Source organism: Marmota flaviventris, chromosome 8 (genome assembly GCF_047511675.1).
Source record: "Marmota flaviventris isolate mMarFla1 chromosome 8, mMarFla1.hap1, whole genome shotgun sequence".
NCBI classification, from domain to species: domain Eukaryota; kingdom Metazoa; phylum Chordata; class Mammalia; order Rodentia; family Sciuridae; genus Marmota; species Marmota flaviventris.
The window spans coordinates 77,443,659-77,468,499 of NC_092505.1; the positions used below are offsets into that span (position 1 = coordinate 77,443,659).

Here is a 24,841-nt window from a genome sequence, read left to right on the forward strand (position 1 = left end):
GTGGGTGACAATAGGAGGACAGAAGTTAGAAGTGAAACCTGACAGTAAGGCATGTTTTGCTTAGCTGGACAGCCATACTACTTTGGGGAGGGCGCACAAAGAGGACCTTGAATGCCCCACTTCAGTGACTGGATTTGAGCCAACTGGCATGCTCTGTTGCCCTTCAGGGTCAGATCTTTTCTGTCCTGATAACAGTGATGCACTAACAAATTCCATGGACTGAATGACCCTCTATATCTAGCTCTTTCTTTTGACAAAGGTCTTGCTTGGTCTTTTTCCACAGTGGACTCTCAATTTAAAAAAAAAAAAAAAGCATTGTTTCTTTGGATATTCATGACTGCATCTGCTTAAATATATCAACAATTGCATTTATTATGATCTAGGGCTTTGTTTTCTAATCTACAGTGTTATAATTTTTTTTATATTTTCACATTCTTTTCTCATAATCATTAAACAGATGACTAAATATTTTTCTAAACAGTTTTTCATTATCAGATAATATAAAAACAAGCAAAATTGCTATTTCACCATGTAGAGATGCTAATGATGTAACTATGTTATATAAACAAATGTCTAAGGATCCTTGTTTAAGAATTTTTAAAATCTTGCCTTTTAAAAGGGCTATAAAACCAAAGCTGAAGTAGTAAAGTTCATTTTTAGGAGAATTTGATAGCTTTTCTCATGTGTTTTAACATTTTCTTTTTTAAAATTGCTTTTGATCACTCCTTGTACCAGACTTTGGACCTGTGACTCCTGAGCCATCTTTAGGTAATGATTCTTTATCTTCAGCAACTGTCTTTTCTTCTTTATTAAACTTTGCTGTGGTGTTGAATAGATGATGGTGCCACCCTCTGTTATAATCCTCTATGACAGTATTCATCCTAAAATGTTGAAGGCTTTCTTGCATTGTAACAGAAAAACAGCCTGGACTTAATTCAAGGCAGCTATCAGCTGCACATCCCAGCCTGAAATTGCATCACCATGTGGGTTGGAGTCTCTGAACAATATTAACAGCTTGTTAGAGTCAACATCCAAATATGATTCCCCACATGCTCCTCATTGAGACCATTAATGCAATATCGATGATGAGACTAGAAGAGTTCTCTAAGCAACTTGATTTCTATATTTCAGGTTTTATATAGTCATTTTTCACTTTGTTGATGTTTCCGTGAATTTCATATATTTACTCTAGTAAATTGCCAGGAGGAAAGCTTGTCTGGACCTAGTCACCTTAAGTTATAAGGGAACAAACACTATAGGGTTGGTTGGAACATCCCTCATACCATTAGAGTTGAGCAGTGATTTGTAACTAGTTCAGGATTGGAGATACTTCCAAGAAAATAATGATAGTTACTAATCTTTATTTCTTAAATGTAATCATATGTATAATTTTTGTCTCTGGGGAATTCTCAATTATCAAAAAAACTCTATTAATATATTAAACGAGAAAATTTCAATACAAAAAGACAGAGTTTTCTGAACTCAGATTCTTAACAAGTTTTAGAAAACTTACAGCCATGTTATTTGAGCCTCATCACAGTTAGTGGAGCATTAGCACCCTGTTAACCCTAAATTTTCTTCCTTCAGCTTCAATAATCCATCCTCCAAATCCCAAAACTAAAACCATGCCCCATTCAGAAGTACCTCAGACAATACTGGGTAAATATGTGGTGTGGTTTTAAGAACCCATGCAGCCTACCCCAGTTGGGACCCTCCATTCTATGCACATATGATATATTGTAACATGCCCTGCATAACTCTTAAGAGTAGAAGCTACTGATTAATGAGGACAGCGTGAGATGGATAAGCACTTCATGCTTGCTTCTTGGGAAATCTCCTTTATTACCATCTTGTTTCTGTCTCTCTTTTTTTTTTTTAATTTTTATTGTTGGTTGTTCAAAACATTACAAAGCTCTTGACATATCATATTTCACACTTTGATTCAAGTGGGTTATGAACTCCCATTTTTACCCCATATACAAATTGCAGAATCACATCAGTTACACATCCATTGATTTACATATTGCCATACTAGTGTCTGTTGTATTCTGCTGCCTTTCCTATCCTCTACTATCCCCCTCCCCTCCCCTCCCCTCTTCTCTCTCTACCCCCTCTACTGTCATTCATTTCTCCCCCTTGTATTATTTTTCCCTTTCCCCTCACTTCCTCTTGTATGTAATTTTGTATAACCCTGAGGGTCTCCTTCCATTTCCATGCAATTTCCTTTCTCTCTCCCTTTCCCTCCCACCTCTCATCCCAGTTTAATGTTAATCTTCTTCTCCTGCTCTTCGTCCCTACTCTGTTCTTAGTTACTCTCCTTATATCAAAGAAGACATTTGGCATTTGTTTTTTAGGGATTGGCTAGCTTCACTTAGCATAATCTGCTCTAATGCCATCCATTTTAAAGATAAAGCTGCTCAGTATAGTATTAAGCAGCATCAACTACTTTTATTAAGTCCTTTATAATTCACCCAAACCATATCAGCTCATACAAGAGAAGTAAGAGGTATATTTTATTTACCAATTCCCTTGCACTGTAGTAGTAAACAAAAGCTATTCCTGTGTAAACAGAAAGTAATATAAGACAGCATTTTCATGCAAATATAATTTCTTGAATGGTATAAATGGTACATGCTAGGAGAAGCATAAACATTTTGAGGAGGAAAATATTGAGGATAATTGGAAGAAATCACAGGATTTGAATGAATGGAAGGATGAAGGAACAAAGAATGACAGGTAATACATTGAAGCTGCCTCCCCAGACAGGTCAACTTACTGATGTTTTCCTGTTGAATGGCCCATGGGATAAACTAAACCAGAGGGGCTTAAGTTTTATCCCTTGTGCTTCAGTGATTTCTGCTTCAGGGCAGGACCATGCCTTTTTCTGCTCAGAGAACTGAAGATAACCAGCCTATTGGTATCAAAAGCTGAGGTCATTCTTCATCTTAAGTAGCGCTATATTCACAAAGGACTCAGGGTAGTCTCAGCTTCCTTTTGGTTGTTACTGTGTGTTGTAGACAAAGCCCAGCGTGACCCCAATAATTTCCTGCTCCTCGAATTAACACCTTTTATAATCCATTCTTTCCTCCTTCCTCCTCCCCACCCTGTCTCCCTGTCTCTCTCCTGTGATAGCATGGCAGACACTCTGGGAGTGACATCCTCTCACTTTTGCCTTTTGCTATTAGAAGCAAGACACAACACACTGAAGGGGAGGAGAATACACGAAGGTGTTAAGACCTAGACAAGAATTATTCAGTTGGTTTACTCTTAGAGATGGTTTACTCTTCTATATCTGTGTTCAAATATCTGAACTGTTTATTGCATCTGTCATTATTGGTTATTGCAGGAAGTGGGTGCTTTTTGGGCTTTAGCTTCTACAAAAGTGCTGGTTGTCTTTGCAACATATTTTTCTAATAATGAATCAGTGTTCAAGTTAGTTCAAATCAAATATAACACTAATATATCAGTGATCAAGTTAGTTTAAATCAAATATAACACTAATATATCAGTGTTCAAGTTAGTTCAAATCAAATAATTAACCAAGAGCGAGATTTTAAAGTTGACCTCAGGGAGATGGTCAGCAGAGTCCAAAGGCTACAACTATTTCTGAATCAAATGAGTGTGCCCAAGTTTGCAGAAATATTCTAAGAAAAAAAAATAGTTTTGTTTTCTCTTGAGTTAAGAATGTTAAAAGTTAACTTCTTAGCCTTAGAAACTTTTACTGGTAAGATGAATTTTTTTTTTTACATTCTATGCATTCACAAAGTCTCTCTGGTTTCTTTTATTACTTTTGATCAGTTCCTGCCATGATCCATGAACCAGTTGTTGTTAGGACTGAGGCTCCAGGGACAACACTAGGTAATGACATGTTGTGTTCATGTACATTTCCTGCCCATTCATCACCATTATGACCACAGCTTCTCCTCCTTCACAAGGCTTCTGCATCATCTCCTGTCATTGATCATCTAAAATGTTTAAGGATATTACAACAGTTTTTTGTCTTTAAGAGAGCCAAGCATGAATTTAGTTTGGTGTATGTGTGTGTGTGTGTGTGTGTGTGTGTGTGTGTGTATATATATATATATATATATATATATATATATATATATATATGCAGTGTACCGCCTTTGAATTAGTGTCTCTGCTCCCATGTAACATTTTGATCACATTCTTTGCTGTTGCATGTCAAATACAATCAATAGTGGTGATGGGGGCGGGTGACATCTATGTCTCATCTAGTCTTAGTGAATTGGCACAGCTATTATAGTGTGACAGTTCTTCTGCAGCTCTAAATTCCTTTATTTTTAGTATGGGCATGATTTTGTGTTTGGATTACCACTTTAGGTAATGATATAGTCTTGTTTCAGTAAGGAGTAAAATAGAAAAGATGTCCAAAGCTAGTGAATTTAAATTATAAGTGCAATCATTAGTATAAAATCATGCGCCACCCCAGCCATAACTCAGCAAGGTTTGGGACCTTTCTTGAATTCAGGAAGCCCTGTGAGAACCCCCTTTGAAATGTCCTTGATATATCAACTCATGTTTCTGTGTGAATTTTGTTTTGCAAAGAAATGTAAATGATATAAAGATGTAGATTATCAAAATAGGGACATATCTTTCAAACTCAAAAGAAAAAAAAATCTCCTGAAACTCAAGATATGAAAACAAGGGTAACCCTAGACACAGCTTCTGGAAACCAAAACACTGCATTAACCTGAGGTTTTCTTCCTTCAGCTCCCAAAATGCCTCAACGAACACGCCGTCCTCGTCCCAAACCTAAAACTACACAGAGTCCTGAAGCACCTCACACAGAACTGGGTAAATGTGTAGGTCCTGGTTAAGGAATGCTAACCATATGGGCCTGTCACAGTGGGGACAATGAGGTCAGGTGATGAGGAATAAGATGAGGAGATGGTGTGGGAGCCTAATTCCTTGTACTCTGTGAACTGGAATTCTTCTCTTTCGTGTATTTAATTTGCTTCTCACTCAATTCTGCTCATATTTTAAGTATCAAGTATATAGTCAACTGAACCAGTTAGAAAACAAATGCATGTTTGTACCATTGGGAGCTTATTTCTTGATAACTGTAAAGTTCTATGAGTGATCATAATCATCTAGGCAGCTTTAGCAAATGTTGATATTTCAGATTATGTGGGCTACGTTTTCTGTTGCATATTCCTTCTTCTTTTTTCTGTTTTTTTTTCCCAACCACTTACAAATAGGAAAAAAAATCATTCTTAGGGGAAAATCACCCTGGGAGGAGGATAATAGAGAAGTTTAGGAGAGAAGGGAACTTATTCTTATCAGAGTCTGTCAGGCTTCCAGGGATTGGTCAGAATATTGCACTGAGACTGCAATAGCTAGATGGCCCCATAGGACCAGTCAAGAAATTTTAAACTCCAGAGTTTGGATTACATTCAAGAACCCACACACTCAGGCTTTCTCTCAGTGTTGGACAGAAGGATGCCTTGCTGTGCTATACCTGGCTGCACCTCATCCTGCCCTACTATGTACTCAAATTGGACAGAGCTCATGGCTCTTTCCAGAGATGAGTTTCCAGTAGGATGGGTTGATCTATGTACTAGCTTTGCATCACCATAACAAAATACTTGTAAAGAAGGGGTTTATCTAGCCCACAGATTTGGAGCCTCAGGGTCCAAATAACAGAGCTCAGGCTGGTGAGGTCTGTACACTGGCACCACCATCTGGCTCAGTTAGCAATGGCAGGTGCTTATGAAGGAGTGAGCAAGTGATCAAATCTCAGGAGGGGCCAAGCTTGCTTGCTCCTTTCATAATTATCTTTTTTTTTTAATACTGAGGATTTAACTCAGGAGCACTCAGCCACGGAGCCACATCCCCAGCCCTATTTTATATTTTATTTAGAGACAGGGTCTCACTGAGTTGCTTAGCACCTCACTTTTGCTGAGGCTGGCTTTGAACTTGTGATCTTCCTGCCTTAGCCTCTGGGATTACAGGTATATGCCACTGAACCCTGCTATATAATGATCCTCTTTTGATAACTCAAGGGGCTACCCCAGAACTACATAAGGCTGTGCAAACTATTTTGTACCCCCCAGTAACCTAAGGACCTGTCACTAGGCTCCAACAGTGTCATCCTGGGAACCAAGCCTTTAAATCACTGTGGACCATTGGGGAACACAAACCAGTTTCAAAGAATGGCAGGTGACTTTGGTACATTAGTTAGACTCAGATGATCAAAGAATGAGAAAAGTGTCAAGGCTATTTACACAGGCCATTATCTAAATACAAAATCGATGTCAATCCCTCTTAAGACAGAAACTGGCATCTGATGGCAGGGGGCACCATATTGCCTCAGCTCCAGTTAACTGTGTTTTGTTTTGTTTTCTTTCTTTCTTCCTTTCTTTCTTCCTCCCTCTCCCTCTCCCTCTCCCTCCCCCTCCCCCCCCTCTCCTTGCAACATGTTGTTTTCCTGGTAGAATTCTTTCTGAATTGAGTGTTCTGAATTTTTATAAATTTTAATGTTGGTTTTTTTTGTTGTTGTTTTGTTATTTTCTGCCAGTTCCTACCACAGTCTTTGAACCAGTTACACCTGTAAAAGAGGCCCCAGGAGCAGAATTAGGTAATGCTACTCTGACCTTTAGCAAGTGCTTCCTTTGCTCATTGTCAAACTCACTGTAACTCTAGTTACAGTCTTCATTATACATGAGCTGAACAGGCATAAAACAATTGCTTCTTGTTTGTAAGAAAATCATTTAGAAATTTAGTTTTGGATATCATCCTGCCTTATAAGTTACTTAAAAATTTTTCCTGTTACTTTGTTTTTTGGCTAACCAGAATTCTTTGTGAAGGTAAATCTCATATTTCTGTGTGAGTATCTGATTCTGGGTCTATGCAAACCAAGCTATTATAGGGAAGTTTCTTTATACATCCTTTGTATTTCTCCCTTTGATTCTAGCTGTGTTTTTTATCTGTTAATATTTGGGTCGTATGTTTTAGTGAATTGAATAATACAATATGATCAAGGTTTATAAGTTTAAATAATGAACCCCATTCTTAATGTTAATCTCACTCCTCTTCCTCTCCACTAAAGTTTAATGATTCTCAACCATTTTAATCTAGGCAAGGAACTCTAGGAAGATGTGATAAAAGCAAAAATATCCATTTTGACTTTCTGAATTAATAACTTCATTATGTATGTGAATTTTCCCCCAAAATATCTTCAATAAAAAAAGAAAATACAGTAACAGAACAAAAGTTTTGTACTAGCAAAGGAACAAAAGTTTTGTACTAGAAAAAAAAAAATACATTTCCTAAAACTTAAGAAAATTTATCAAGCTTTGGAATACTTAGAAATATTTCTTAAACTCTGTTCTCTGAAGAACCATAAGTTTTAAAATAACTAAAGGTTATCTCTTTCCACCTCCAAAAATGTCCCAAAGAAAACAAACTTTGAACCACTCCAAGTCTATATACCTGGGAAGACACCAGATAAATACAGGGTTCTAGGTTTCAGAAGCCTGGGAGTCAGTCACTGGTTGAAAATATAAAGTCACATGTCTCTTAGTGAGGGAATCTCCCCAGGGTTGGCAAGGAGTTTATGGCTGGAAGAGAAGAATAGAACCTTTCCTCTAACTCAGGGTGTTAGGATGTCTTTTTAGTCTATAGGCTAGTTGAATTATTTTTTATTATTGTATAATGTCTGCTTAGATATTTCAGAACTCTTTTTTTGCAGTCATAATTTGATTAAATCTGGTAGATGTTCTATCTATTTAGCATCCTAAAATGTGTGAGTTAGTTTTTCATGTGTTTCTTGAGACTGATTAGAAACATATTTAAGTACAAGGGTGAAAATGTCCTAAAGTCTTCCAAAATTTAGATTCAGATAATCAAGCATTGTATTTAGAGAAATAATTTGCCTCTAGTGCTAAACAAGACCAGAGATGTGAGGTAGAGACCTAACAGTTCGGCCAGCCTGGACAGAATGATCATACTCTGAGTCAGCTAAGTAGTCTGTCATGCCAAAGTACTGCACAGTGGGTAGCTTGAACAACAGAAGCCAATTTTTTTTATAGTTCTGGAAGATAGAAGTCCAAGATCAAGGTGTTGGCCATCTTCTTGCTATGACTTTACAAGGCCTTTTGTCTATGTGCATTCATTCCTAGTGTCTCCTTGACTTCTGAAAAGGAGCTCAGACTGGATTAGAATACCACACTTATGATCCTGTTTAACCTTGGTTCCCTCCTTCAAGGTTCTTCCTCCAAATATAGTGACACTGGATGTTAGGGCTTCAGCGTATGAATGTGGGGTCACACACAATTCAGTCCATAGCATCCTTCATCCAGAAATCTAAAATTATACATTCTAGAAGCAATGTTACACTGAAAAGATTCATGTTGAAGTGTGTGTGGTGGCTCTTCATACATTTTTTAAATGTTATTTTGTCACTTCAGTTCCTGTTACAGACCTTGAACCTGTTACTTCCAGAACTGAGACCCCTGTGACGACACTAGGTAACAACCTTGTGCATTTGCCAAGTTTTTGCTGCTCATTGTACAGTCCACTCAGTCTCCATCCCCATGATGTGCATCCCCATGATGTGGCTTTTCTACCTTTGCGATGGCAGCCGTCAGCCTCTGCTGCCATTCAACCACTTCTACCCTCTGAAGAGTTTGAGCCTCTTAAAAACAAGTTTTCTACTGTTTTTATGAGAGCAGGCATGAGCTTAGTGCAAACATTTATCTTCCAGGTGGCACATTTAAAATCGTCATGTTGTCTTGTACTTCACTTAATGTTTTGTAGTAAAGCTGGTTTTTAAGCAAATTGAGATCTATTTCTTATCTAGGCTGATCAGCAATAATGGCTACTCTTATGCTCCTTTGCACATTTAAGTTTCTACATCTTTTTTTTATAATTCTTTGCATGATGTGTTTTTTTCTTGTTGATACTTTTAAGTAATGTTATATTTTATTATTAATTTGACAACTAGGAAATTACCCAAATTTGAAATCTTCATCTCTTCATGAGTGTGACCCTGATTTCTCCTTCCCTTTTATTAAACATTCCTTTTCAATCATTTTCCCCCAGGTGAGGAAGTTCTATGACTTTTTCAATACTAGTACTACTTTTCATGCCTTGAGTAAGAAACTCAATGCACTATCAATGACAAAAAGAAGATACATAGATATAAAAAGAGTTATAAAGTAAAACTTAAAGGATAATTTCCCAGAACTTTAGAAAATCTGACAAGTTTTGGAAAAAAACTGTCCTCAGTATCCAGAGTTATAAGACGTAGAGTGACACAAGGCTTTTCTTCCTTCAGCAACCAAAATATCACAAAGAACCCGGCGTCCACGACCCAGGCCTAAAACTACCACACCGACACCTCAAGTGCCTCAGACAAAACCGGGTAAATCTGTCATTACTTGGGTTAAGGGTGAACCCTGGCAGTCTGTTCCAGTGGGGACTCAAACTAATGGCAATTCTAGGTAGTAATAGCTCTTGTTCTCCCCGAGTGTGGGGTCACAAGACCTCAGTATAACATCTCTGCCCAGCTTGCAAAGAGAATGTGACTGGGTGAGATCCAGCTGCTGCCAGAATACCTTATTCTTTCTAGTTTCTTCCAAACTATGCATTTAACATATTTCTTACTATCAAATTGCGTTCAAATCATAAAGGAGACACTACTTTGGCAGAGCCAATATGTTCAGTTCAAGTAAACAAATTGGAAATCACCTACATTGGCAACTCTGGGTGATTTGCCCCTTGTAGGAGATTTACTTCTAAAACAGCAGAATTAAAAAGATGTGACTGCATGATGCAAACATAAATCAGTGATCTGGCAGAGGGAAAGATCAAAGTTGGATAGACTTGCCCCTTGGACCCACTGCAGAGTTTGGATCAATAGAGGAAAGAAAGAACCAAAGCAGAAGGTTTAGACAGACCTTCTAAAGGGGGTCAGCTAGAAAGGCAGCCAGTCCAGATGGACTACTTTGAGATGGCCAGAAAGAGATGATGATGCTAGGTTTGGAAGGGTCCATCAGGCCACTTGAAGGAGGATTTGATTCAGGAGCTTAGCTAGGATACAGATATCTACAGTCTTTGATTTCCGCTTTTTGTGGACATAGGGCAGACAGATTCTTTACTGGGCATTATACATTGTTGACCATCTTTATCTTGCTGTCTTATGTGCCATAGTTTGGAGGGAGGTTTCAAACTCTTTCCACACATGATGAGTTCTTGTCAAGATTACTACAGGCCACTTTGCCTGTTAAATTTTATGTGTTTCAAACATATAAACTCTCTTTCTCATCTATGTTTACTTAAATATAGTAAGTACTCAAGTTCAGCTTCTATAGAAGTACAGAGCAATTATGTCAGTTAACAATTTATTTTCTCAGTATATATTAGGTAAATGCATTAAATTATTTTCCAATGAAGAGTTTTCCATATAAGAATTCATTAACTACCTAGGAGAATTTCACATGGACCTCTTTAAGATTCTCAAAGTGGCTAAAGAAGTAAGCCTAAGACCAAACATGACTAAAGTTTGGCTAAGTCTTCAAAGAACAAGTTAATTATTTTTCTTTTCTTCTTCCTTAGAAGAATTGATATTATTAGTAATTTCAAAATTTACTTGGATGTGAATGTTCTAATTTGTTATACATTTTTAAATCTCTTTGGTTATTGTGTTGTTTTGGTCAGTTCCTGCTATAGTCCTTGAACCTGTCACTCCTAGACCTGAGGCCCCACAAACAACATTAGGTAATGTGAATATATTGTAATAACAGTGTCATTCTTTGTGGTCATTCCATTATATTCTTTTAAAAATTAAGAAGGCTCTTGAATTATATGTTGTTTTTAAGAGAACCATTGTGCATAAACCTGCTTTAGATCATTTAGATGGCATGTAACCTGCTTGAAATTGTCATGTCAGTTTGTTTTATTTAAGCAGTGTTTGTGTTAAAGCTCTGCTTTGACCATACCACAGGTCTCAGCCTGCACACACACACACACATCCCTCTCTTTCTCTCTCCCTCTCCCTCCCTTGCCCCCCACAGATAAAGCCATTGCAAGTCTGTTTCAATCTTTTTTCTTTTATTTGCTTACTATTTATTGTTTTTTTTTTCTGTTTCAGTAATAACATATTCTTATTTTAATAGTTACATAGAAAACATGTCAAAGATTGAAAATTTCAATCACAGATTTAGTGAGACTGTCCCACATTGTCCATTCAAATTTAGCAATGGTTCCTAAATATTTTGGTGCCAGTCAAGATGCCCTATGAGACTTTGTAATTCTAGTCTCTATTTCTTCAATTAAAAAGTAAATTTGTCTTCAAAGAATTTCCTATGATAACAGAAGATTTATAATAAGTACATGTATATTTATTTGTCTTTTTGAGACAGAAATCTAAAAAGGTAAATATCTAACCCGCTTTAAAGTCTAGAGTCACATTTTCACCTCGCAGAGCTCCCAGAGCCATAGATAATGTATGTAGTAACCCAAAAATTTCTTCCCTCAGCTCCCAAAACATCACAATGGATAACTCGTCCACATTCCAGACCAAAACCCATGCCAAGTCCTGAAGCACCTGAGTCCAAACCAGGTAAACATTCCTGGTTAAAGTCTCAGCATTCATGTTCCTGGTTTAAAGTCTCAGCAGCCTGATCCATTAGGGTCTCAAGAGTAATCTCAGTAGTTGGGGGGACCAGTACCCCTATGAGAGTGAAGATGCAATGCATGAGCAGCAGCAGTTCCTACTATAGAGAGGTTCAGAGAAACAGCTCGGGGACAGCTGGAGGGCACCCATTGCCTTGAGCCTCCTGACTGCGTCTTCTCTCACGGTGCATTTTAATTACTTCCTTTTACTTTTTGAAGATAAATTTTCTTTAGACAGATTCAGTTCAAATTAAAATATAAACATTGATTGGTTTTGATAGCCTCCAAATTCTATGCATATTTTGAGGTATACATCAAAAGTGGGAGATATATTTTAATCCTCAAACCAGAAAGATATTTAAAAATAGAAGCCATTCCTTTATAAATAAGATATAAAATGGCACTAGGCAGTGTCTAAGCAAATACAAGATTGATTTTGTGATGCTACCAATAAGATATGCAGGTACATAAATATCTGAAGCAGGGAATTAAAGATTAAAGGGTGGAGTCTTGAAATCACTGTAGGAAAGGGATAAGCAGAAGGGTAGAAAGAATAAAATCAGAGGAGACCAAAGTGGAGATCAATCACAAGAGTGCAACTTAAATCCTGGTATAGGGCACATCTTGCTTCAAGTGGGAGTTGAAACCTTTCTGCCTCTCCCCCCATGGTGGAGATCCTTAGAGCCTGACAGAGCAGTAGAGATTTGGTCTCCCCATGAAAGCCTGCTCTTTCTTTGCTGCAAATGGAGAGATAACCCAATCAATTCATCATTACGAGGCCTCGGTGTCTCCAAAGACGAATTCTCAGCAATACCTATACATTCCACTTTGGATTATAAGATAATCAAAGAATGAAAAATTAAGAAACAAGCACCTAACTTAGGTACAGTCAAATGTTAGGAAATCAACTATATTCTTTTCTATTTTAATAGTTTTTTTAAAGTTGCTATATAGTTCCAGAAGCTAAATGGTACTAGAAAGATGCATTTCAAAACAATCATTTTCATTCATTGAAACTATCATTTTGCTTAATATTTTGGTTAGTTCCTACTGCAGAGTTTGAACCTGTGACACTCAAAACTGAGATGTGGGTGACAACAGAAGGTAATGACACATTGTAGTCCTTTGTAAGTGCTCTTCCTCCTTGTTGACTCCTTGCATCAAAATCACAGCCTCAGGTACTTCTGCTTTGTAAGACGACACCATCATCTCCTGTCATTCCATTACCATCTTAATTCTCAAAATATTCTAAACTATGACTCTTACAACAAGTCACCTCTTGTTTTTAAGAGACTCATATGAATCTAATTAAGGTCATATGTTGGGCATGTAACCATCTGAAATTGTTTCATCATTTTGTGTGTTTTCAAGCAGTGTTTTATTAAAGGTAACTTTGAAAAGCAATTTTCTTGGCTCTAACAATGATTACCATGCCAGGAAGTTTCTTTGTGCATCTAAAAGTTCTTGTGTTTATTTAATTATTCATTCATTCATTCTTCTTGGCTATTTGTGCAATATTTGTTCTTTGACAGTCTAGTTGTGGTCTTATTTTAGTAAACTTACAAAGAGCTTGCAATTAATCACCCACTGCCACTTTGAAATTTTTAGTAGTGACTCCCAAGCTTTTTATTCTGTCAGAGTTCTATTAACTACTCTTCACTTCTTGAATTAGTAATTCCATTTTATATCTGACTTACTCCAATGGAATTTGAATTATAAAAGCAAACAGGCTGTAATAATAAAGGTGGTAGTTACAAAAAATTCTCTAAAATATGAAAAAAATTAAGTAAGTTTTAGGAAACTTAAAGCTGTGTATCATGCTACCCCATGAATTTTGAACTATAGACTTTGTAATGACTGAAGGTTTTCTTTCCTCAGCTCCCAAAACATCAAAACGAACCCGACGTCCACGTCCCAAACCTAAAACCACACCAAGTCCTAAGGCTCCTCAGACCAAACCGGGTAAATGTGGGTTTCTGATAAAAGTGTGCATCCTAGCAACTCTTGGAAACCTGTGGTTAATGCCTGTGATGGGAGTGACAGCCTATATCAGGGAAAGCAAAAAGTGATCTACAGTTTCTGCCACTGTCACATTTCCAAGAGAAAATATAGCTGGGGACGTGGGTAACAGCTGAACTCCTCCAGCTTTCTGCATAAGGATCTTCTCTATTACTGTGATCATATTTACTACTGCTTATTTCATTCCATCCTTCTCTTAAAGACAAAATGTCTTAAATATAACCAAGTATTTTTATTTCAAGATATAAACATTAAAAGCCTTCCATCTTCCTACAGCTAATCATGGTTGCCGACCAAACTTGGTTTTAGATTGCCGTGAGCACTTATGAACTTTGAGAAGGACAAGTTTGTGGAGGACAGGAATCCAGATTTGGGGGGAAAAAAGTTGCTTCTTAAAGTGTTGGAGATGAAAAGAGATAGAAGGGAGGTGGGGAGCCCAACGAGGGGCACAGCTTCCTACAACAAGTGGAATCCTGATTCTGGGTTGTGACGGTAGTTGTGTTTGGAGAGGTCTATAAGCACAGTTAAGCATACCTTGAAGGTATGGTTCAAAAGGTTGGATCTTTTCCCCAAAGCATCAGTGATCTTTCCTGTCCACTTGAGAGTACTACATTTTTGTGATTAGAGCAGAGAGCTTCTCTACTGAGTACCACACACTGAGTGAATATCCATTATCTTGGTTTGTTGAGTACCTTTGCCTTGAACGAGATCTCAGCCTTTCCAAATTCAAGTTCTCAACAAGATTATTACAATTCACTTTGCTTTATTATTTGCTACATTCTCCTCTCAAACATAAAAGCTATTTATTGTATCCATACTCTTTTAGAAACGTTATTTTCTTGAAGCTTCTACCAAAAAAAAAAAAAAAACAGTAGTTGTTGAATAGTTAGATAAGTACATCTTTGGTGAAATGTCTGAAGTTTCTAGGATAGCTTTCTACAATACTTGGAAGCAGGTACAGTTACCTAGGAGATTACTGTATTGACTTTATTGAGATTCTTAGAAGATTGTATAAGCTGTGGCTGAGCACCTCTTGAAAGAAAGTTTACCTGGTTACGAGATAACCAAATCTCCAAGTTACCAGTATTAAATTTCAGAAATTAATTGCCATATACCTGTGGAAGCAATATTATATTGGTGATATTTAATTTGCTGACTTTCCACACACATTTATTTCTTTGCTTTTAATTAGTTCCTGCTACAGATCTTGAACCTGGTTCTCTTGGAACTGAAGCTTCAGAAACCATAGGTAATGAGAATGCTATGTCTGCAGTTATGCTTTTCCTGTGCACTATCATACCATATCATTGTATCGCAGGTTCTTCTGCATCATAGGACCATTTCATCATCCTCTGATATCATCCCATTAGTCTTTCTCTTGAAATCATTCTGGGCTCTATATCAGATTATTAGTTGAATTTAAGAAAACTGTGCATGAACTAATTTCAGGACTTAGAACTGTCATGTAACTGCTCAGCCTTGTATCCTGTGATCATGTGCATTTGCTTAAACAGCACCAATTGAAGCTGTATTTCAAACTGTCCATCACCTAGACTTTCTTGTCCCTCAACAATTATGGAAATATCATGCTGCTTTGCTCATATTACCTCTTACTGTTCTAGGGTCTATGGATCTGCTGTTTTAAGGAATGGTGTCCATAGTGAATTGTCAAAATTTTTAATGTGCTTAACTTGGAATATTTAACTGACAGGCTTCTGTGATAGGGTAGACTAACTCATTGTCTTTCTCTAACAGTTTTAAAAGTATTTCTTAATTTTTATTGCATTGGAGGCCACTTTGTATTCTGATGGGCACAGTTTATCAGTTTGGTGGTGTTCCTTAGGCATTCAAACATATGAACTTATTATACTCATAAATATTTTAATAGTAAACAAAAATAGTAGACAGTTATCTCAACTTCTATAGAAGTACAAGACTAATAAATTCTTTTTTTTAGTGCCATCAGAAGAGCATATATTATTTAAATGTCAAAAGCTTGCCAAGCAGACTAAATAGCAAGGATCAGGTAATCAAACATCTTGTGAACTACTTCGTGATATTTAGCTGTATATGCTATTATCTTGCAAGTCAGTATCATGAGATAAACAAGCACCTGGCTGTGTTTGGGAAAATCTACAAAGAACAAATGTCTCTTTTCTCTTAGTTAAGAGGCTTAAAAATCAATTTGTGACATTAACCTTAAAGTGAATTGTTAATTATTGTTTGGTTTATTTTTTCATTTTTTTGGCCAGCTCTTGCTACAGTCCTCGAGCCTGTCACTCTTAGAACCAAGGCTCCAGAAACAACACTGGGTAATTACATTCTGTGTTCCTCAACGTTTCTTGTTCATTTTCAAACCCATTCCATTATCATCATCATCACATTTGTCATCAGCTTTATAAGATTGTCTTATCATCTGCCATAGCTTCAGCCTATATTGCCTCTTCTTAGGAGGGTTAAAGATTCTTTTAAAAAGGGTCCTATTGTTTTTGAAAACTATGCATGAACCTAGAATATCTTCCTACCTTGTAATCCTACTTGAATTTGTGACATGTACTTTTGTCTAAACAGCACTCACATCTAGAGCTGAATTTCAAAGATAGTAGTGTCTATATCTTATCTAGACAGACTGATCTATAACAGTTTTTATAGTACCGTAGATTCTTTGGGATATACAAAAGTTTTAGTAGGAATCTAAGACCCCACCAAGTTAGAGGTTTATGAGTCTCTTCCTTCTTTAACTTAATTTTACATGTGAGTTTTTTCTCTCAAGCTTCAGTGATTAAAAAAAAAGTAAGAGAAAATATTTTAATCTTAAAAGATATATGCCTCAACTTTCCAGGACACAAATCCTAGAAAACATAGGATTTTGTTTCCAAAGCCAACTGCCCTAGCATAATCCAAAATTTCTTCCTCCAGCTCCTAAAATACAACGAACACGTCGTCCACGTCCCAGACCTAAAACCACATCAAGTCCTGCAGAATCCCAGACCAAGCCGGGTAAATCTGAAATTCCTTGGTTTAAGCATTGAACCCAAAGCAATAACCATGGTGGGAAGTTAGAGTCATCATGTTCTCTAAGAACTGTTTGTCTACCTTGTCAAGGCCTTGGGTAATGGTTTATAGCTGCTTCCCCTACAGAACTGTCCAGAAGAACATGTCTTTGGAAGACTCATGGGTTTTTTTCTCTTACATGATTTGGTTTGAGTGAAGTTCTTGGTCTCTCTTTAAAGCTGATTTTACAGCACAATTGGTGTAGTCACCAATGGCTATTTATTGCTATATCTGCATTGAAGCATTTGTTGTAGCATGGCTACATAAACTGTTTGTTGTTTTTTTTTTTTTTACTTCCAAGAAATACAATGAGTTACTTTTGTATATTTTGCATACATATTACCTGAACAAATTTCTAAAGCAATCAACCATACAAGTTATAATCAGAAACTAAATACCATATGTGCAATGGTAGATATGTAGCAGAGTCGGAAGATGTGACTGTCTTCTTCAGTGAACTGTTCTGGCCAGTGTAACCAAATCTCCAAAATGCAACTATTTGCTTCCTATTATTCTAATTTTTTTTTAACAAATGTCATTTGGAATGTTTTGAAAGAAAACACTAGTTTTTCATGTGCATTTAAGTTTTCTTGTATTCATGTTGTTGATTTTAATCAGTTACTGCTCCAGGCTTTGAACCTGATATTCATAGTACTGAGGCTCCAGCAACAACATTAGGTAATGATTTTTGTGACTTTCATAAAATGCTTTTTCTTGCTCGCTAAAAACCATACTGTCATGGCCAGAGTTGCTCCTGCTTCCAGAGACTGCTATTTTCATACCATTTCATGCTTGATAAGTTGCCAAGAGTCTTAATTTTAGCAGATGTCCTTGGATCCATTTAAAAGCATCTATCTTCCATGAATCTCTAAGATTTCATTATATGATTAGTGTTGAATCTGAGGTCAAAATTACTCATCTTCTCTTTGGTGTTTAGATTTATAGAAGTATCATGAACTTCCTCTAAGTAACTTACTTTCCATAAGATCTGAGTACTGTTCTCAATATTCTAAGAAATTAAGTGTCCCTATTTTATTGTCAATAAAAATAAAGCTGTGCCCTGGCTAATCCAGGCTCCCCATCATCAGTGGGCATAACCACTCTTCAGCTCCACCACGGTTTAGCAATGGCTTTTAATCTTTACTAAGTAGGGATCTTTCCAAGTATCTATGCATATTAATATTTATTCCTTCAATCAACAAATGAGCTTTGTATGTGATTTTGGTCTCTAATGGAACTATCTGTGATAATAAAAGATTACTAACTTTTTTTTTAACTTAGGACATAAACTCAAGAAAATATAAAATGCTTTAGAACAGATCCACATACAATGCTGTTGATGGATTCTAGACCTACAAATTCTAGAATAACCCAATATCTTCCTTCTTCAATTTAAAAAGCCTAAGAGGGAGAAGACTCATCTACCTTCCAAGCTTCAAACTTTTTCAAACTTTTTAGTGGAATCAGGAAAGTCTGTTATTTGTGGCTTCTCGGGTCCCTCCAGATGATTGTCTCTGATTGACACTGAAGTGGCTTGCAATCCCTGCTTATATGCCTTAGAAGAGACAAGGCACAATAATAACAGCTCAGCAATTACTGGGTTCATGGTTGAGGGAAATCAACATGGTAGCTTAAATCATCTTGGTATCCTGCCTAAGGATTGGCTCTGACAAAAGATGTATCTTCTTCAGATCTCATTTCTTTTCATCCATAGCTTTTTAAATAGTATTCACTCTGCATGGCTCTCCATAACCTTGTGATTTTAAGGATGTGTGTATTTCAATTCATTGCTACCTCTATCCAAAATCTATGAAACAATAATTCATAATTGTTTTTACAACAATTCTTTCAGCTCCCACTGAACTGCAGACTCTTATTTTGAAACCAGTGACATCACCAAGCCTAGAAATGACACAAAGTCAACTGGGTAAATAGATTGTTTTATCTATCTGGATACACTGAGCTTCAGGGTACAGACTGTGATCCTCTAAGAATTATATTTCTAAGTATAACATATGCAAAAAGAACATATACTCCACAAATTTATCTAAGTATTTTACAGTTCTTATTCCATGGTTGTATATTGATATTAAATTAGTGTTACATTTTATTAATATTAATTGTATTATTCAATGGCATAAAAATGCTTTCATTTTGTTGAGTTTGTTTTGTATCATTTTAGGGAATAATCACATCTTATTAAGTGGTTACCATAACCATTTAGAAAACCTGATTATATAACTTATCTTTTTTTTTTTTTAATCAACAGTAACAAATTTGTGGTTCTCTTTAGTCATGAGCAGAATTTGTGCTCTACTATCTGAAAAGAATGAGTTCAATTATGGCCATCAAGGAAGGAGAAAGTTCTCACTTCAGTAAAGAATGAAAAACTTACCCTCAAACAATGAGTGCTTCAAAACACATTGCCCTTCTAAACTGGAGCAAAATTTTAAAATCTGTGTTAGTGATGCTGTTGCTTGTCCCTTACATTTATTTTTGAAAAATTGGATTCTATCTTTTTCTATCATAGGATTATAATTTCATCTCTTCTGAGTATCTTTTAATTATATAAATGTCATTTTGGTATTCATGCTGAAAATATGGTTATTAATGGTAACGTACAATAATTATATTGTAAATTAAATTCAATTATTAGAGCTTCCTTTAATGTTAGTGCTAATACCATTGTTGTTGTTATAACGGTTAACACTGAATGCTTACCAGGTAGAAGGCTCCTTTCATAATAATTAGTTTGTACTGATTTGTTTAATGCTCACAACAATCCATCCTTGATCAATTGTACTATTTTGTGTCTCCTGCTAGTTTCTGAGGTTCTGGAATCGGTTACATTTAGCACTGAGTCATCAAAGGAGACCATAGGTAAAAATGTTCCCCAATGGGAAGTCACGCATGTATGCTTTTCCATTCTCATTGCAAAAATCATCTTTGGATGTCCTCATGCTTTGTGACTTTTCACAGCCACCTGCTCCTCACTTCTTGTCATGCTTATCCAGTGAGTCTTGAGAGTCATTAAATACAGCATATTGTGTCAGTATCTGCTGCTATGCAAGTTTCATGATTTCCTTATTTAGTTTCCTCTCCCTGAGTGAAACTTTTATTTTTTTAATATTCTGATAACTCTTTTAATATGTGTACATATGTAAATATGTTCACATTTGCACAAATTTCATTTTCACATCATTTTTAATATTCGTATCCATGCTTCCTAAGGATTCATTCTATGTCTTTTTCTTACAAGAACTCTTATGCAAAAATATGTAAAGAAGTAAAATTATTTGCTTTGCTCTGGGTAGTAATTGCCGGAAATACTGCCAGTTATGATGTGATGTGTGTGCATGTGTGTATATGTTTTCCCAGAGAGCACACTGCCTTCATTTTCTGCCCTCATTTCAATCTTATTAAAATGATAATTTACTTGATATCAATCTTGATAATCTGCTTGAATATTAATTATCCTCATGAGCATATCTGCATAAGATTATTAACCTGAGTTTTCAAGGTAAACACAGGATTCCATGGCAGTATACTTTGGGCTGCCCTCCACTAACCAGCCATTCCCTGTTTCTTCCCAGCACCAGTCAAAACAGATTATATATATCCCACGACCAAATCACCTTTCGGGACAGAGGACTCAAAACCTAAAAGTGGTAAAGGTTTTCATGCTACAGTTCATTTATTCAACACATTTTTAATTAGTATGTGTTACATAGTATAGCATAAATGTTTAACCTATAGTACTTATTTGTTCTACAACTGAACAGATTTGAGGAGCTATAGCTACCAGCATTCTTGGATTCTTTGTTTATTCTTTTAATTTTTGTTGTAGTTATAGATGGACAGAATGCCTTTATTTTATTTGTTTGTGCTCTGCCACTGAGCTGTGCCCCAGCCTGCATTCTTGGATTCTGAAAGTGATAATTGACTCTGAAAACAGAAATAAATTTCTGTTTCTCTGCTGTTATCTAAAGATTGGAGCATAAAAACATTTGGAAGTCAGAGACAGTTAAAACATTGGAGAATTGAGGTCATAAAATACAATTTCCTCCTGTTTTTCTTTTTTTCCTGTCTAAATACATTGTTCTATCCATAAATGACAATGCTAATTCTTTTTTTTATTGTTGGTTGTTCAAAACATTACATAGTTCTTGATATATCATATTTCACACTTTGATTCAAGTGAGGTGTGTTGATAGTCAAGGAAGAAATACTTGAGGATAACTTAACTTCTTACAGGTTTTAAAATAGTTCTCCTTTGTTTTGATGCAGTTGTGGAATCTATTACATTTGTATCTGAACCTCCTGTGACCACGCTAGGTAATGACAACCTCAAGCGTCCAACCCATATGCTTTCTGTCCTCATCACACCATCACCAGACCCCTGAGGGTCTCGCTCATTGTGAATTCACATTGCATCACCATTCTTTGTCACACAGTTCATTGTCATTCTTGGTACTTCTGCTCATAACCATTGTCCAAAAATGTCTCTTCCGTTTTATATTAAGCCTTGATCTCCTTTCTCTGCTTACATCAGCCAGATGTTTGAATCTAAAGCATCTCTTTTCTTAACATTAAGCATTCCACCAATTTGGTATTGTGTTGAATGTTTCAGGCGATGCTTTTTTGTATGATGATTCATTTCTACTTTCTTACCTAGCAGCGGACTTCCCATTAACACTCATTCCATCCCATTCATTTACTTTCTGGATTCTTCTTCCTTCATTGTTTAAGTGAAATGCTATATTGCTTAACTGGCTTGTGTCACAACATTTTTTTTTATTATCTTTCCTTTCATGGTTCTTATTTAATATGTCTTTCTAGAATTGTTGAGGAGGCAGGATCCTAATGTGAAGATTTTAAATGTAATAATGTTGCTTACTTCAAACGTGCTTTGAAACCTGGCACTAACTAAGCATTTTTTAAGCTAAATGAGTTACATAGAAATAGGGATGATGTTTTCCTACAGACTTCAATTTTATTTTAAAAAATCTGTTACTTTTCTATCTGTTGTCTGTAATCAGGGTGTGTCAAGCATTTTAGTAACCTGGCATACTTTCCTTCAATTACCATAGAAACGTCATCTCTGCCTTCCCAAACTATAACCCCACCCAGCCCTGATGAGCCTCAGACTGAACCTGGTAAATACTTTATTTCATATTTCATGCATGAGGTGAGTGTTTGCAATGAGAAATGGGTCTCTTCTGGATATGAAGACTTGGCTTCATCACTCTGCTCACAGTCTCAGATGGGTGAGCCTACCTGTCTGATGTACCACTTCTCCATCTATCATCAGTAACCTCTCAAATGGCAATGTTCTATATTTTTGTTAGCAAAATGCTGAAAAACACCCTTTAGCTAGTCTTCAAGTGTTTAACTCGGGAAATCGAAATGTTTCTGTGAAAGGACATTTATATTCTCTTTTTAAGTCTCTGTGTGTGTGTGTATATGACACATTCAATGTGAATACATATACATACATAATCTTAATTACTTTATCATCTTGATTAATTTTAACATATCTCATTTGTGTTTGAGATTAAAAGAAACCTCCAGAAATAGGTTTCACAATATAATCCACATAGAAGAACAGCACTGGCCTGTCACCATGATTATTCAGGGGCCTTACTTTTTTCCACTCATTCCTGTAGTGGTCTGGTCATTTCACTGCATACACATAAAAGAAACTCAACTCAAACCATTAATTTTGGCAAGTCATAAAGTTTTGCTTAGTGTTGTAGTTAGGGATCAATGGAAACAAGTAGCCAAGATGAAAAATTAAGTGTGTCTCTTCTCCAAGGAAAATCTTCTCAATTCCTGCAGGATTCCATGGAGAGAAGTTTTATCATAAATAAGCCATAACTTGTGTTTTGATTGCTCTTAAGTTATTTTTATATGACTCTGCTTTCAGGGGAAATAGGGATATTAATTCTATCTATTGTGCTCTGAAACATTCTAAATATTGCCTATAAACTCTACAGTTTAATTTTTTTTCTAGAATTCTACATTGGGTACATGAATGGAAGCTGTACCTGACTTTTCCAAAGTTTGTCTTCAATAGGCCTAATCATTTATATTTTTGAAATACCTAATTGTAAACACTATTATTTCTTATTCTGCATCATTTTTCATGGAGTTGCTTCATGATGTGCCGTTACCTTCTCATGGTCCTTCATAAATCCTTGGGAAAGCAAATAGTCCATCAGATTGATCCTCAGCAAGTGAGGAAGTTGAGAACCAGAAAATCATGGCACTGTAACAAACAAAGCATTGAATTTTAGCATTGGAAAAGCTCTTAAAAATCAGTAACTTTTGATGAAGAACTTGAGTCTGTAGCCCTGTGATTAGCAAAGGGAGCTAAATCACCAGGCTCCTAAACCAAAGTAATCTCCCACATGTGCTGGTATTCTTCTCTCAACAGGCAAGAGGATTCCACTGAAACCCTGCATACTTTCTGTGTTTTGATGTTTAGTATGAAAGAATCCTTTGCAGATTCATTCAGAAATTTCTAGTGTCTAATAATTCTTATTTTCAGCAAGTTTTTCTTAAGCTGCCTGAACCTGCATGATGTTCATACCATATTTTTTCTTATCTTTTATTGAAAACCCATTTTAGTTCAACCAAACAGGTGCTTCCACAGATGATGCTTGCATATGATAATTACCTTCCTTTGTCAGGTTATACTTTTAATTTCCTTAGCGAAGGAAGCAACAATCAGTTTTACACTGTATATCCTAAAACTTCTTGGGAATATCAAGCAAAGGGATAACGCTCCACAGAAAAATACCTTGGATGTTCAATTTTTCTTCCCTGATATAACCAATAAAATTGTGTTTTGTTTAGTAAGATTAATTTTCCCCATTAGTACTTGCTATTAGCATATACTGTATAGTTGGAATATAATTTGGTAACTTAATTTTTTTATTTAGAAAAAAACATATGTATAAAATAACACACCTAGATATTCTGATGAAATGATGCAAACTTATTATAAGAATCAATTTTATGAAATTTATTTTCAACCTATTGAATAGATATTTTGAAGGAGATATTTCTGAAATCCCAACAGTTCCATTTTGCCAGATGAACATCTTGGATGTCATTTAGTGTGCCTTTGTGTTTTGTTTTCTGTATTTAAAAAATATTGTCTTCCTCTTCTCTGTAGTCCTTTAGAAGCTTTAGTTGCACTTGCTGTGTATTTTGGTCTTCAGTTACTCAACCAACATCTTTAAATTCCTAGAGGCTTAGGTACTGTGATTCTCAAGAAGGGCTCAAGAGCTCCAAAACTATGTCTTTCTTGTAGCTCCCTGGCAGACACCACGTGCTCCTCCCAAGCCAAAAACATCTCCACACCCAAGAATCCCACAAACACAACCAGGTAAATATATTTTATATTTTAAAATGAAAAATTTGAAATGAATAGAGTTATTCTGTTTGATTATAGCAGGTTGAGTTTTTTAACCCATATAAAACAAGTCTTCATCTACTAAAGGTTTTTTTATTATCTTTAGGTTTGATCAAAGAATTTTTCATTGGGAGAGCTTAATTCACTAAGCTTCTCTAATGTTCCCTTATTTAAGATGGGGCTAGTTGAGACCAGCATTTCTTACCTAGGGTAACCTGTCCACTCCCTTTTCCTCTCCCACCTTGAGATTGTCCTCCTCGTCCTTCCACCACCTCTGAATGGACTTCCCCTATGCAGTCACCTAATTTAAATTATCATTAATATATGACCTACCTGCAGAAAATATCTGAGGTGCACCTCCCCAAGGATACCAGGAAATGAAACTTCACTATCACTAGTGGTCTGGAAAAGGAAAATATTTAGCAGCATCAAAATTATTCTTGATCCAGGTAGTAATTCTGGACTCTACCATGAGTATTTAAATCATATCTTGGAAACTCCACTGAAGGAGGGGAGAGAAACTATAGTTTTTGGTCCACACCTGATTCTGAGAGAAAATTTACTTTTTTCTTTAAAGAAAAATTCCTTAAAGTAACTAATAATTTTTAAGTCTGTATTATTAAGTGCATTTTTAGATTTGTTTTAATTAGTTACCAAAACTTTACTATGAAAATAATACATTCTGATGCATAAATATATGAAGGTGCC

General features: G+C 36.0%; 1 protein-coding gene across 6 annotated transcripts in view; it reads left to right on the forward strand.

The window, feature by feature from the left end:
• Abi3bp (ABI family member 3 binding protein) overlaps positions 1-24,841 on the forward strand; it is a 242,906-nt gene that overhangs the window by 152,636 nt on the left and 65,429 nt on the right. For 3 of the 6 annotated variants that reach the window (XM_071615402.1, XM_071615403.1, XM_071615405.1), the window contains exons 27-46: positions 736-768; positions 3,799-3,858; positions 4,735-4,818; positions 6,542-6,601; positions 8,433-8,492; positions 9,302-9,388; positions 10,684-10,743; positions 11,504-11,587; positions 12,685-12,744; positions 13,519-13,602; positions 14,852-14,908; positions 15,912-15,971; positions 16,579-16,659; positions 17,332-17,391; positions 18,566-18,640; positions 19,537-19,593; positions 20,307-20,387; positions 21,001-21,048; positions 21,804-21,869; positions 24,032-24,106. In XM_071615402.1, coding sequence (XP_071471503.1) covers positions 736-768; positions 3,799-3,858; positions 4,735-4,818; positions 6,542-6,601; positions 8,433-8,492; positions 9,302-9,388; positions 10,684-10,743; positions 11,504-11,587; positions 12,685-12,744; positions 13,519-13,602; positions 14,852-14,908; positions 15,912-15,971; positions 16,579-16,659; positions 17,332-17,391; positions 18,566-18,640; positions 19,537-19,593; positions 20,307-20,387; positions 21,001-21,048; positions 21,804-21,869; positions 24,032-24,106 — 1,332 coding nt within the window. The remainder of the gene's footprint in view (positions 1-735; positions 769-3,798; positions 3,859-4,734; positions 4,819-6,541; positions 6,602-8,432; positions 8,493-9,301; positions 9,389-10,683; positions 10,744-11,503; positions 11,588-12,684; positions 12,745-13,518; positions 13,603-14,851; positions 14,909-15,911; positions 15,972-16,578; positions 16,660-17,331; positions 17,392-18,565; positions 18,641-19,536; positions 19,594-20,306; positions 20,388-21,000; positions 21,049-21,803; positions 21,870-24,031; positions 24,107-24,841) is intronic. The other 3 variants (XM_071615404.1, XM_071615406.1, XM_071615407.1) reach the window with 3 other exon arrangements.